Source organism: Cyprinus carpio, chromosome A18, assembly GCF_018340385.1.
Source record: "Cyprinus carpio isolate SPL01 chromosome A18, ASM1834038v1, whole genome shotgun sequence".
NCBI lineage: Eukaryota > Metazoa > Chordata > Actinopteri > Cypriniformes > Cyprinidae > Cyprinus > Cyprinus carpio.
In genome coordinates, this window is record NC_056589.1 from 9,365,459 (window position 1) to 9,379,732 (window position 14,274).

At 38.6% G+C, this 14,274-nt stretch overlaps 1 protein-coding gene across 1 annotated transcript in view; it reads left to right on the plus strand.

Moving 5' to 3' along the window:
• Nucleotides 1-14,274, plus strand: part of LOC109103625 (homeodomain-interacting protein kinase 3-like) — a 68,040-nt gene that overhangs the window by 39,987 nt on the left and 13,779 nt on the right. Inside the window, exons 7-9 of the mRNA XM_042774717.1 lie at nucleotides 1,834-2,018; nucleotides 2,125-2,287; nucleotides 7,673-7,747. Of these exons, the coding sequence (XP_042630651.1) occupies nucleotides 1,834-2,018; nucleotides 2,125-2,287; nucleotides 7,673-7,747 (423 nt within the window). The remainder of the gene's footprint in view (nucleotides 1-1,833; nucleotides 2,019-2,124; nucleotides 2,288-7,672; nucleotides 7,748-14,274) is intronic.

Genomic DNA, 14,274 nt, shown 5'->3' on the forward strand with positions numbered 1-14,274 from the left:
TTGGCAGTCTTACCCATGATTGCGGTTTTTGAGTAATGAACTAGGCTGGGAGTTTTAAAAGCCTCAGGAATCTTTTGCAGGTGTTTAGAGTTAATTAGTTGATTCAGATGATTAGGTTAATAGCTCGTTTAGAGAACCTTTTCATGATATGCTAATTTTTAGAGATAGGAATTTTGGGTTTTCATGAGCTGTATGCCAAAAATCATCAGTATTAAAACAATAAAAGACCTGTAATATTTCAGTTGGTGTGCAATGAATCTAAAAATATATGAAAGTTTAATTTTTATCATTACATTATGGAAAATAATGAACTTTTATCACAATATGCTAATTTTTTTGAGAAGGACCTGAAATAGAAAACTAATTTTGTGCTGTGTAACTTAAAGTGTAACATGTAGCAAATTAGTTTAATAGATTAATATTACAATCAACTAATCTATTGGTTGAATATTATATCAACTCTTAGAAATTTTATTTTCGTGGCCACAGAAAATAACTTTCTTTCAGTGCTAATAAATTAGAGCATGTAACAAGATCAGGAATCGTTAAAGGGACATGTATTTACAAGCAGTGAGAGAATCAGAAACTAATGTAATTTCTGCACAAAAGTTTTATTAACTGGATTGGGTGTTGATGCAAAAAAAGATTCTTAGAACACTAATATGTTGCATAGGTATCAACATATACCCTCTCATTTAGATAATCAAAATACGAATTCATAGAGACCAAACATGGTATAGGCAAGGTTATATTAACGAAGAATTCTATCATAAGCATGCATAAAACAGTATACAATACAAAAGACAATACTGTATACAAGGACAGTAATATACACATTGACCTGGGGATATGCATGAAAGGAAAGTCATAGAAAGGTTTGTCTATGAATTAATACGGAATAGCCCATTTCTATGGGCATTATGTGCTTTTCCTATGAGGAAAATGAGTGGGAGTTGCTTTGCCTGCATTCTTTTGTGCAATAAAATGAGTGTTATCAGATGATTTGTCATTACTTGCCATGATAATTAGAGGCCTGTTCTGCCTTTTTAGTCTGACCCTAATAGTTGGCTTGTTGGTTGGGGTGAGGGGTGTTAGGGATTATTTGTTATATAACAAATAATTGTCTGATTGGTCCACACGCTACACATGAATAAATCATGTCTAGGCAAATGTGTGTCAATCCTCTATTTTATTTAGTAGGTCCACATTGAGTCTGAATTATTTATTTCCCCCCCCCCCCCCCCCCCCCCCAAGTGTTCTAAGGTGTATGTGAGGGCCGATCCGTGGAATGGATACATATTTAAAAGTAAAACAAATGTTTGTATTTAATATATATATATATATATATATATATATATATATTATTTATATATATATTTTATATATATTTATTATTTTGGTGGGGTGATGAGTGTGGATTATTGTGAAATAATACAATTTAAAATAACTTTTGTATTTAAATTTTTTAAAATGTAGATTATTGCCATTTCTCCAATCTTCAGTGTCACATGATCCTTCAGAAATCATTCTAATATGCTGATTTGGTACTCAAGAAACATTTATTATTAGCAAAACGTGATGCATTTTTAAGGACTCTTCGATGAATAGAAAGTACAGAATAACAGCATTTATTTGAAATATTAAATCGTTGTGAGTTTTGATACATTTTAATATCTCCTTGCTAAATAAATCCATTAATTTCTTTGAAACTTACTAAATGATACCCAGTAGGATTCTGTTGAAATGGGCTATGATTTCTGTGTATGCAGATACTATGCAGGCCTCAGTATGACTAACCTAACTAACTGTTTGTTTTAACTGTTTTTTTTTTAGGTGAATCTAGTGATGAATCTGGAAGGCTGTGATTTGTTGGCAGAGAAGGTTGATCGAGCAGAGTTTGTGGGTTTGCTGAAGAAGATGTTGTTCATAGATGCAGAGGAAAGAATCGCCCCGAGTGATGCCCTGAGCCATCCTTTTGTTACCATGCAGCACCTGCTAGACTTCCCCCACAGCAACCAGTGAGCGGCTTTTCATTCCTTAACCCTTTTTTATGATTCAGTCCTTCTGACTTTTGAGGAAAAGCAGTTTGACAGAGGTTTTGTGTTCTGAATTCTCTTTTTATAGTGTCAAATCGTGTTTTCACATTATGGACGTGTGCTGCTCACGACCAGGCAGTTTTGAGTCTCTTAGTCGGACCAAGGCTCCGTTTGTCAGGACTGTCCCGAGCACTGGTGCAGCACCAAACATTACCCTGCCCTTCTGCAAGGTGACCGGCATTCACACTCAGGTATTGAAAGCATTCCCATTACTGTCAGGAACATTACAATACTGTTAAAAAGCTTGTGAACACTTAAGAATTTTTTGTTTTGTTTTTCTACATGAAAATCAGCTCATATTTTTGCTCTGAAATGTCTTTGCAAACTTTGTTTGCTTTCACGGTTTTCACTGTTTACTATATACACTTCCTGTTTACTTGTTACCCAGCAACCTTGTAAACAGCGTTTGTGATGCTATCTGCAATACTTTTTTAAGTGAAGGCCAAAGCAGTGCATGACGCATGTATTGAAGGCCTCAAAGTTTAATGTTCCTGTAGCTCAAACTGTAGAGCATGGATTTGGTTCCCAGGAATGCATTAACTGATATGACGAAGGAATAAATGAATACCTTGAATGTAGGGCTGTCACAATGTCAGATTTTCACCAAACTCTACTGTGGGTAAACATCTTTATTTTTAATAATCCCTGGGTCAGATCATATATACACAGTGCTGAAAAGGACATTCCAGAATCACAAGCTCTTACTATCAAATAAAGATCCACCGATATGCTCTTCATGCCAGAGTCCAGTATCTCTTTAACATATTTTATTTAAATTGTGCTGGTTTAAGTTTCTGTAGGAAATGATTATACTCCACAAACACACTCTAAATCAACAGTTGAATCCATTTTAGAGTTTTTATCTTCAAACTTTAAAAGCCTTATAGAGGGATTTAAATTGGTCTTTAGTACTATTTCAGCTTGTTATTCACCATGAAAATAGCAAAGGAAGTTGGACTGGCATTAAAACATCAACCAAACATATTTCCACTGCACAATTATTGTGCCCAAATGAATTAACGACAAGTATCTGTAGAAATCAAACAAAAGTGTTTCACAGTAATTGCTACACAGTATGTATACATGCACTAATTTTGCTGCATTCAGAACTGGAGAAAGTCTGCGCAGTTAGTAATGTCGACGTCAGTAATGAGTATAATTGTCATTTTTGCCTTGATGATATCTAAAAAGTAAACTGGCGTGTCAGAAGAGCTGACCAGTTCAGAAGATGTGAGATGGAAATAAGCAAAGCATGTTTTTATATTATAAATGTGTTTATTGTACAGATGTCTGTGAATCTGAAAATAAGTGTTAACATGCTTAATTTTTTCCTGCTGATTGGATTATTTCAGGTCTACAACAAAATTTAATTACGATCGATTGAGGTGTTTACATAAATGCTTTTCAGTCTGATTAAGCCATCAGTCACATTATAAATGGATTATTTGGATGCATGTAAACTTGCATCTTTTTCTGTTTCATGAAGGCACAGTACTGCCACTTACTATGTTAATAAACATATGTTTATATCTTACTATGAGTATCTGCTAGATAGTTGCTGCTGTTGGATTATTTTCAAGAATATTAGGTTTCTTTGGATAAAGCTGCCTTCCAAATGCATAAATGGGTTACCTTATTACAAGTAACTGATTAGATTATATTGTTACCGTTTATATAAAAGTACTGCATTATTTACCTATTCTCACAGTTAGTTGTCTTTCTAATTTCACAGTTAGTGGGCTTCAGCAGTATCATTATCAAGTATAACAAGCTGGTTGCAGTTAGGACTGAAGAAATTGTCAACAATATTTTAATTGTCAAAATGATGTTTGATCTTGCAGGGTTTAACAGCCTTGAAAGTCAAGTCAAGTCAAGTCTGCTTTATTGTCAATTCTTCCACATGTACAGTACATACATACAGAGAATCGAAATTGCGTTACTCTCAGACCCCCGGTGCATACAGATAACACTAACAGTAGAGCCTAACAAAAAAAAATCTAGGTCAAATATAAATATAAGATAAAACTATACAATAAGGGAATGTAAAAAAAGACATAATAGAAAAAAATAAAATAAAAATAAGGGTTAAATAAAAGCAGCGCAAGGCACATGGCAGATAGAGTGCAAACCAGTGAACAAACAGTGCAGATAAAAAGATTTTTTTAGTGCATAAAAAAAATAGCTTATTCAGTCTGATTAAAAGTGACAAAGTGACAAAGGGCTCAGAGCAGTTTATTTTATTAAACTGACTGATGAGGAGGTAGAATGATGTCAGATCCATGGTGAATGAGGTAGTGAGCAGACCCTGCTGCACAAAGTGACTGGTGCATGACATTCGTATGTTAGAGGGAGGGGGGGGTGGAAGGACCTGGGGATGTGGGACCTGGGGGGGGGGGGGGGGGTGTTTCATAGTTCAGTGGTGCCTGAGGCAGAAGAGGGACGGGGGGGTTAAGTTCGGGAGCGAGTTCAGCTTCCTGACATCCTGATGGATGAAGCTGTCCTTCAGTCTGCTGGTCCTGGCCTGGAGACTCCGCAGGTCTCCTCCCTGATGGCAGCAGACTGAAGAAGCTGTGTGACGGGTGAGGGGGATCACCTGCAATGCAGAGGGCTTTCGAGTGAGACGGGTTCCATAAATGTCCTGGAGGGAGGGGAGAGAAGAGACCCCAATGATCTTCTCAGCTGCTCTCACTATGCGTTGCAGAGTCTTCCGGCAGGACGCGTTTGCAGGCGCCATACCACACAGTGATGCAGCTGGTCAGAATGCTCTCGATGGTGCCTCTGTAGAAGGTTACAGTTGTTGGGGTGTTGGGATTTGGCTCTCCTCAGTTTGCGGAGGAAGTAGAGACGCTGCTGTGATTTCTTGGCCAGTGCTGCGGTGTTGTCGCGTCCAGGAGAGGTCCTCTGTGATGTGCACACCCAGGAACTTGGTGCTCGCTCACTCTCTCCACAGTCGCACCGTTGATGGTCAGAGAAACATGCTGAGTGTGCGCTCTCCTGAAGTCAACAACAATCTCCTTCGTCTTCTCCACGTTCAGAGAGAGATTGTTGTCACTGCACCACGCCGGCCAGGCGGCCTCACCTCATCCTCCTGTAGTTTGTCTCATCTCTGTTGCTAATGAGACCCACCACAGTTGTGTCATCCGCAAACTTAATGAAGAGGTTGGAGTTTGTGTGACGGTGTGCAGTCGTGGGTCAGCAGAGTGAAGAGGAGGGGGCTCAGCACACATGTTGTGTGACGGTGTGCAGTCGTGGGTCAGCAGAGTGAAGAGGAGGGGGCTCAGCACACATGCGTTTAGTCCTGAAATCAATATCCTGTGGTCTTCCAGTCAGAAAGTCCCAACAGACCAGTTTGCACAGCGAAGTGTTGAGCCCCAGCTCGACCAGTTTGTGAATGAGCTGTTGAGGGATGCGAGGATTGTGTTGAATGCTGAACTGAAGTCTATGAACAGCATTCTGACGTATGAGTCTTTTTCCTCTAGATGTGTGAGTGCTGAGTGGAGGGTAGTTGAGATGGCATCATCGGTCGACTAATCCGGTTGGACCGATATGCAAACTGGAATGGGTCCCAGGGAGGGGGGGAGGGCAGACTTGATGTGGTGCATGACTAGCCGTTCGAAGCACTTCATGAGGATGGGGGTAAGTGCAACAGGACGGTAGTCATTGAAGCATGATGGAGATGGCTTCTTCGGGACTGGAATGATGGTGGTAGCTTTGAAGCATGTGGAACAACAGCCTGACTAAGTACAAAATCAGAATAACATCAGAATTTTCTGTATGCTCACCAGCAATGTTTGCTGTAATGGTTGTCACACACTTTAATTTTCATATCCTGCATCATTTGCCCGCCAGATACAGTATTACATCATCTATCCTTTAGTGATCTTATTTTTTTTTTTTTTTTTTGTTTTGTATTGCTGTCATTTTGTTTTTTTTTTTTTGTTTTTGCTTCTGCTTCTATATGTTGTTACGTGTGGAGGGTCATGTTGACTCATTCCGCCGTGACATGCACCATTCAGTGCAGGTGATGACAGGCTGTCAAAACACCGCTGCCTCGGTCTACATTTAAAATAAGCCTTAATATAATATTTCCTCCCTAAAAACGGCCTGTCAGAAATGAGCTTTTGATGCAGTTTGTAGGATGATATTTGTTGCCGTATTTCTTTAAGCTGTCCATGTAAATGACTTATTATTATTATTTGTTTTTATTTACTTCTGCACTGTGGTCTTTCTTGTATCTCACAAATTGGAGCCCTCATTGCCGTTGTCATGGCAACATTGCTGACATCATGGCAAACGTGGAGAGAGCATTTGGTTTCCAGAGAGAGACACGGCAGAAAAATTTTCTACCCACACTAAACTAACCTGAGATAACACAGAGATTGTTTTAATGCCTTTGACCTTTTAAGCATGGCAGCCTTTTTTTTTTTTCAACATAATGTGTGCCTCCTTGACTTCTCTTTTGCAACATTCAGTTTTGTGAACTGGCAAATTGTATTAAAAGAAGTGAATCCGGTCAGCTGTTCGCAATTAGCTGGAATAGAAGAGCACTGACTGTGGAACTACTGAAGGAGTTTCCTTGGTCACGTTTACACAGCTGTTGATCACGGTCATGCTGCTTAACAGACTGTTTGTGTTATTTCAGTACCCTGGAGTTATGGCTGTGATGCTTGTGAGTGTTACATTTGATCGAAAAGCATGTTAATATGTATATAAACCATATATGATGTAGTATAATGGAATGGAATAACTTGTATGCCAAGTTCTGTCATGAAACGCTAGATGTCGCAGGCTGATGATATTCACAGCGTTAAACTACTTGGCACAAGCTGATTGGTTCATGATAAATACTCAGCCAATTAGCTGTATGTCTTAAATACTCACAGCACCTTATCAGCGTGTTTCAGCAGCAATTCAGTAGCAGCAGCGTAGCTTATCTATTCTGCAACCCCAAAATACATTAAACATGTCATATACACTACCATGCTAAAATTTTCAGAGAGTTATGATAGAATTATTAAATTCGGTGTTTCAATCAGACCCATTGCCACAGGTGTATAAAATCAAACACCTAGCCATGCAGTCTGCATTTACAAACATTTGTGTAAAAAAGGGTCGTTCTGAAGAGTCAGTAAAGGATGCCACCAAAGTCAGTTTGTGAAATTTTATCCCTGCTAGATATTCCACAGTGGTATTATTGGAAAGTGGAAGCATTTCCGAAAAGCCGAAACTCAGTCACAAAGTGGAAGATCACATAAAGTCATAGAAGCTGCGGGTCACTGATGAGTGCTTTGAGGTGCTGATGATACAGAAAAGTCGCCACCGCTTTGCTGATTTCATATCTGAAGAGTTCCACACTTCCTCTGGCATTGATAACATTGCAAACACTAGGCAGCGGGAGCTTCATGGAATGGTCGTTTTCCATGGACTGAGCAGCTGCATGCAAGCCCTCACAACAACAATGTCAAGTACAAGCCAAGTGTCAGATAGAGTGGTATAAAGCCATTCCACCATTGGGACCTCTGGAGCAATGGAAATGTGTTCTGTGGAGTGATGAATCATGCTTCTCTATTTGGCAGTATGATGGTCGAGTCTGGGTTTGGTGGATACCAGGAGAACGTTACCTGCCTGATTGCATTGTGCCAACTGTAAAGGTATGAGGCTGTTTTTCAGGGGTTGAGCTAGACCCATTACTTCCAAGTGAAGGCAAATCTTAATGCTTTAGCATACCAAGACATTTGGGGACAATGCTATGATTCCAACTTTGTGGGGAACACTTTTGGGAAGGGCCTTTTCTATTCCAGCATGGACTGAGTCCCCAGTACACACAACAGGTCCATAAAAACATGGTTGGATAAGAAACTTGTGGAAGAACCTTGACTGGGCCGCACAGAGCCCTGAGCTCAAGCCCTATCCGCCTTGGGGGTTGAAACTGTCGGCAGAGGTTTGCAAGCCAGGCCTTCTCCATCCAAATCAGTGCCTGACCTCACTAATGCTCTACCGGATATAACGGTCAAACAATGCCACCAAAGCACTCCATAATCTGTGTGGAAGCCTTTCAGAAGAGTGGAAGCTGTTATAGCTTCAAAGGGGGGGCCTACTCCCATAATATATTACCCTGCCCTTCTGCGGTGACCGGCATTCACAACTCAGGTAATTGAAAGCATTTTCCCATTACTGTCAGGAACATTACAATACTGTTAAAAAGCTTGTGAACACTTAAGATTTTTTTGTTTTGTTTTTCTACATGAAAATCAGCTCTTATTTTTGCTCAGAAATGTCTTTGCAAACTTTGTTTGCTTTCACGGTTTTCACTGTTTACTATATACACTTCATGTTTACTTGTTACCCCAGCAACCTTGTAAACAGCGCTTGTGATGCTATCTGCAATACTTTTTTAAGTGAAGGTCAAAGCAGTGCATGACGCATGTATTGAAGGCCTCAAAGTTTAATGTTCCTGTAGCTCAAAAACTGTAGAGCATGGATTTGGTTCCCAGGAATGCATTTAACTGATAGGACGAAGGAATAAATGAATACCTTGACTGTAGGGCTGTCACAATGTCAGATTTTCACCAAACTCTATTGTGGGTAAAAATCTTTATTTTTAAATAATCCCTGGGTCAGATCATATATACACAGTGCTGAAAAGGACATTCCAGAATCACAAGCTCTTACTATCAAATAAAGATCCACCGATATGCTCTTCATGCCAGAGTCCAGTATCTCTTTAACATATTTTATTTAAATTGTGCTGGTTTAAGTTTCTGTAGGAAATGATTATACTCCACAAACACACTCTAAATCAACAGTTGAATCCATTTTAGAGTTTTTATCTTCAAACTTTAAAAAGCCTTATAGAGGGATTTAAAATTGGTCTTTAGTACTATTTCAGCTTGTTATTCACCATGAAAATAGCAAAGGAAGTTGGACTGGCATTAAAACATCAACCAAACATATTTTCACTGCTCGATTATTGTGCCCAAATGAATTAACGACAAGTATCTGTAGAAAATCAAACAAGAGTGTATCACAGTAAATTGCTACACAGTATGTTTTTACATGCACTAATTTTGCTGCATTCAGAACTGGAGAAAGTCTGCGCAGTTAGTAATGTCGATGTCAGTAATGAGTATAATTGTCATTTTCGCCCTTGATGATATCTAAAAAGTGAAAACTGACATGTCAGAAGAGCTGACCAGTTCAGAAGATGTGAGATGGAATAAGCAAAGCATGTTTTTTATATTATAAATATGTGTTTATTGTACAGATGTGTGTTTTTCAGGTCTATTTCAGGTCTACAACACCCAAAAATTTAATTAGGATCGATTGAGGTGTTTACATAAATGCTTTTCAGTCTGATTAAGCCATCAGTCACATTATAAATGGATTATTTGGATGCATGTAAACTTGCATCTTTTTCTGTTTCATGAAGGCACAGTACTGCCACTTACTATGTTTATACGCATATGTTTATATCTTACTGTGAGTATCTGCTAGATAGTTTGCTGCTGCTGGATTATTTACAAGAATATTAGCTTTTCTTTGGATAAAGCTGCCTTCCAAATGCATAAAACGGGTTACCTTATTACAAGTAACTGATTAGATTATATTGTTACCGTTTATATAAAAGTACTGCATTATTTACCTATTCTCACAGTTAGTTGTCTTTCTAATTTCACAGTTAGTGGGCTTCAGCAGTATCATTATCAAGTATAACAAGCTGGTTGCAGTTAGGACTGAAGAAATTGTCAACAATATTTTAATTGTCAAAATGATGTTTGATCTTGCAGGGTGTAACATCAGAATAACATCAGAATTTTCTGTATGCATCACCAGCAATGTTTGCTGTAATGGTTGTCACACACTTTAATTTTCATATCCTGCATCATTTGCCCGCCAGATACAGTATTACATCATCTATCCTTTAGTGATCTTATTTTATTTTTTTTGCTCTGTCTTGCACTCCTGTCACTTTGTTCTTTTATTGTAGCTTCTGCTTCTTGCCTTATATGTTGTTAACGTGTGGAGGGTCATGTTGACTCATTCCGCATGACATGCACCATTCAGTGCAGGTGATGACAGGCTGTCAAAACACGCTGCCTCGGTCTACATTTAAAATAAGCCTTAATATAATATTTCCTCCTAAAAACGGCCTGTCAGAAATGAGCTTTTGATGCAGTTTGTAGGATGATATTTGTTGCCGTATTTCTTTAAGCTGTCCATGTAAATGACTTATTATTATTATTATTTGTTTTTATTTACTTCTGCACTGTGGTCTTTCTTGTATCTCACAAATTGGAGCCCTCATTGCCGTTGTCATGGCAACATTGCTGACATCATGGCAACGTGGAGAGAGCATTTGGTTTCCAAGGAGAGACACGGCAGAAAAATTTTCTACCCACACTAAACTAACCTGAGATAACACAGAGATTGTTTTAATGCCTTTGACCTTTTAAGCATGGCAGCCTTTTTTTTTTTTTTTCAACATAATGTGTGCCTCCTTGACTTCTCTTTTGCAACATTCAGTTTTGTGAACTGGCAAATTGTATTAAAAGAAGTGAATCCGGTCAGCTGTTCGCAATTAGCTGGAATAGAAGAGCACTGACTGTGGAACTACTGAAGGAGTTTCCTTGGTCACGTTTACACAATTTTGATCACGGTCATGCTGCTAACAGACTGTTTGTGTTATTCAGTACCCTGGAGTTATGGCTGTGATGCTTGTGAGTGTTACATTTGATCGAAAAGCATGTTAATATGTATATAAAACCATATATGATGTAGTATAATGGAATGGAATAACTTATATGCCAAGTTCTGTCATGAAACGCTAGATGTCGCAGGCTGATGATATTCACAGCGTTAAACTACTTGGCACAAGCTGATTGGTTCATGATAAATACTCAGCCAATTAGCTGTATGTCTTAAATACTCACAGCACCTTATCAGCGTGTTTCAGCAGCAATTCAGTAGCAGCAGCGTAGCTTATCTATTCTGCAACCCCAAAATACTTTAACATTGTCATATACACTACCATGCTAAAATTTTCAGAGAGTTATGATAGAATTATTAAATTCGGTGTTTCAATCAGACCCATTGCCACAGGTGTATAAAATCAAACACCTAGCCATGCAGTCTGCATTTACAAACATTTGTGTAAAAAGGGTCCTTCTGAAGAGCTCAGTAAAGGATGCCACCAAGTCAGTTTGTGAAATTTTATCCCTGCTAGATATTCCACAGTGGTATTATTGGAAAGTGGAAGCATTTCCGAAAAGCCGCAACTCAGTCACAAAGTGGAAGATCACATAAAGTCATAGAGCTGGGTCACTGAGTGCTGAGGTGCATGATACAGAAAAGTCGCCACCGCTTTGCTGATTTCATATCTGAAGAGTTCCACACTTCCTCTGGCATTGATAACAATGCAAACACTAGGCAGCGGGAGCTTCATGGAATGGGTTTCCATGGCTGAGCAGCTGCATGCAAGCCTCACAACACAATGTCAAGTACAATGCCAAGTGTCAGATAGAGTGGTATAAAGCATTCCACCATTGGACCTCTGGAGCAATGGAAATGTGTTCTGTGGAGTGATGAATCATGCTTCTCTATTTGGCAGTATGATGGTCGAGTCTGGGTTTGGTGGATTGGTGTGGGTTTTTTGCTGCCTGATTGCATTGTGCCAACTGTAAAGGTATGAGGCTGTTTTTCAGGGGTTGAGCTAGACCCATTACTTCCAAGTGAAGGCAAATCTTAATGCTTTAGCATACCAAGACATTTTGGACAATGCTATGATTCCAACTTTGTGGGAACACTTTTGGGAAGGGCCTTTTCTATTCCAGCATGACTGAGTCCCAGTACACAAACCAGGTCCATAAAAACATGGTTGGATAAGAACTTGTGGAAGAACTTGACTGGGTCGCACAGAGCCCTGAGCTCAACCCCATCGCCTTGGGGTTGAACTGCCGCAGAGTTTGCAAGCCAGGCCTTCTCATCCAAAATCAGTGCCTGACCTCACTAATGCTCTACCGGATTAACGGGCAAAAATTCCCACCAAAGCACTCCATAATCTTGTGGAAAGCCTTTCCAGAAGAGTGGAAGCTGTTATAGCTTCAAAGGGGGGGCCTACTCCATAATAATGTTTATGTATTTAGAATACTATGTCATTTTCCTGTTGGTATAATAGTCAGGTGTCCCAGTACTTTTCTCCATAGTGTATGCTAACATACACCTCCACAACATATATTTAAGTATAAAGTGCAATAAAAAAGGCATTAATTAAAATAATAATAATAATAAAGCTTGATAACAACAAATTATCTTGTTCAGAAGTGTGAATCTTGTGTTGCTTCCTTATATATCAGTGACTTCTTGCAGCCATTTGAAATTATGTATGATTCTCTCATGATAATAAGAACCAAGCAAATAAACTTTTGACACAATTCTAAAACTTTTTATTTATTTTAATTTACGTATTATGTGGTCATGTGCATGGCCATATTAACCATTGGGCTAGGCTGGGCTGAAGCCCAGGGGCCCGAGGAAGGAGGGGGCGCTTGATTGGGTGTGGAGTAGAATGACTGGAGCGATGATCGCCAACGCCACCACGCCTCCCACCGCACGGTTATTTAGTTGAGCTTTTCCGTAATTTCCATTCATTACCATTTGAGATTGAAACATAAAGTCTGAATTTGGTTTACCAATCAAATGCATTTATTCTGTATTCGGCTTTTGAACGATGTGCACATATCTATCAGGTGATCGCTGGCCAGTATCTCTGCATTCACCTCTCTTCGCACAAAGAACAGTATTCGATAAGTAAAAATGTCAGCAATTCTGAGAGAGAGGGGTTCAAAAAAATTTAAAACTTCAAATACAAACAACAGAAAGAACATGACTTAGTAAATTACCCAGCTATCAGGTTATATTACTAAAGCTGTTGATGGAGTGGAAGTTGTTGGAACAGCAAGTGAACCTGGCGCATGAAGCAGATTAAAAACAGTGTTATTAGGTTTGATTGTTAACTGGATTTATTTTGTCTTTGTGTTTGAACAAACTAGCCTATATTCATTTAAGGTTTGGGAGATCAGCGCGTCATGATGTAGGCTAAGCTTATCATTTAAACACATTCTAAGCAGGTTTTAAAACAAATGGTTTATACTGTTCATGGACATTAAGCTGCGGGGCAGAATTCATTCTGGTAAATGCATGCGTTAAAACGGTTTCTGCCTGATACGCGGGGCACGTGCCTGCTCGTATAGCAACTGACTAAACTTTTGCTCCTTGTGCTTAAACGTTCAAATACACTGTTATGTGTCAAAATGCCCATCTTTGCGAGTATCCTCGTAAACACAGTTATTTGTGTCTTAATAGTTCGATACAGCATGTGTAGTGTTAGGCTATATGAGATCCTGGATTATATGATGAGATCTTAAAATGATAGTTTACCCAAAAATGAAGATACTGTCATCATGTAGCATCAATATAGCTTTTGTTGCTATTTGTGTCAATAATGTAAATCAAACATCAGAAAGAAAATCGCTTACTGTCCTTGACGGAATCACTTTTATAAAATAAATAAGAATGAATGTATATTTAATTTGAAATGCTTTAATTGAGTTAATGCTTTGAGAGAGTCCCTGGACCACAAAACCAGTGTGTGTGTGTGACCCTGGACCACAAAACCAGTGTGTGTGTGTGTGTGTGTGACCCTGGACCACAAAACCAGTCTTAAGTCGGTGGGGTATATTTGTAGCAATAGCCAAAAATATATTGTTTTGGTCAAAATTATTGATTTTTATTTTATGCCAAAAAATCATTAGGATATTAAGTAAAGATCATGTTCCATGAAGATATTTTGTAAAATTCCTACTGTACATATATCAAAACTTCATTTTTGATTAGTAATATGCATTACTAAGAACTTTAAAGGTGATTTTTTTCAATATTTAGATTTTTTGCACCCTCAGATTCCAGATATTCAAATAACTGTATCTCGGCCAAATATTGTCCTATCCTAACAAATCGTACATCAATGGAAAGTTTATTTATTCAGATTTCATGTGTTTTGAAAAATTGACCCTTATGATATATATATTGCGATTTCAGATGCAACCTGTCTCCCTGTGCTCTTGGACTGCTTTTTTTATTAAATTTGATATTTAATTATTCCATTAATTCATAAATAAAT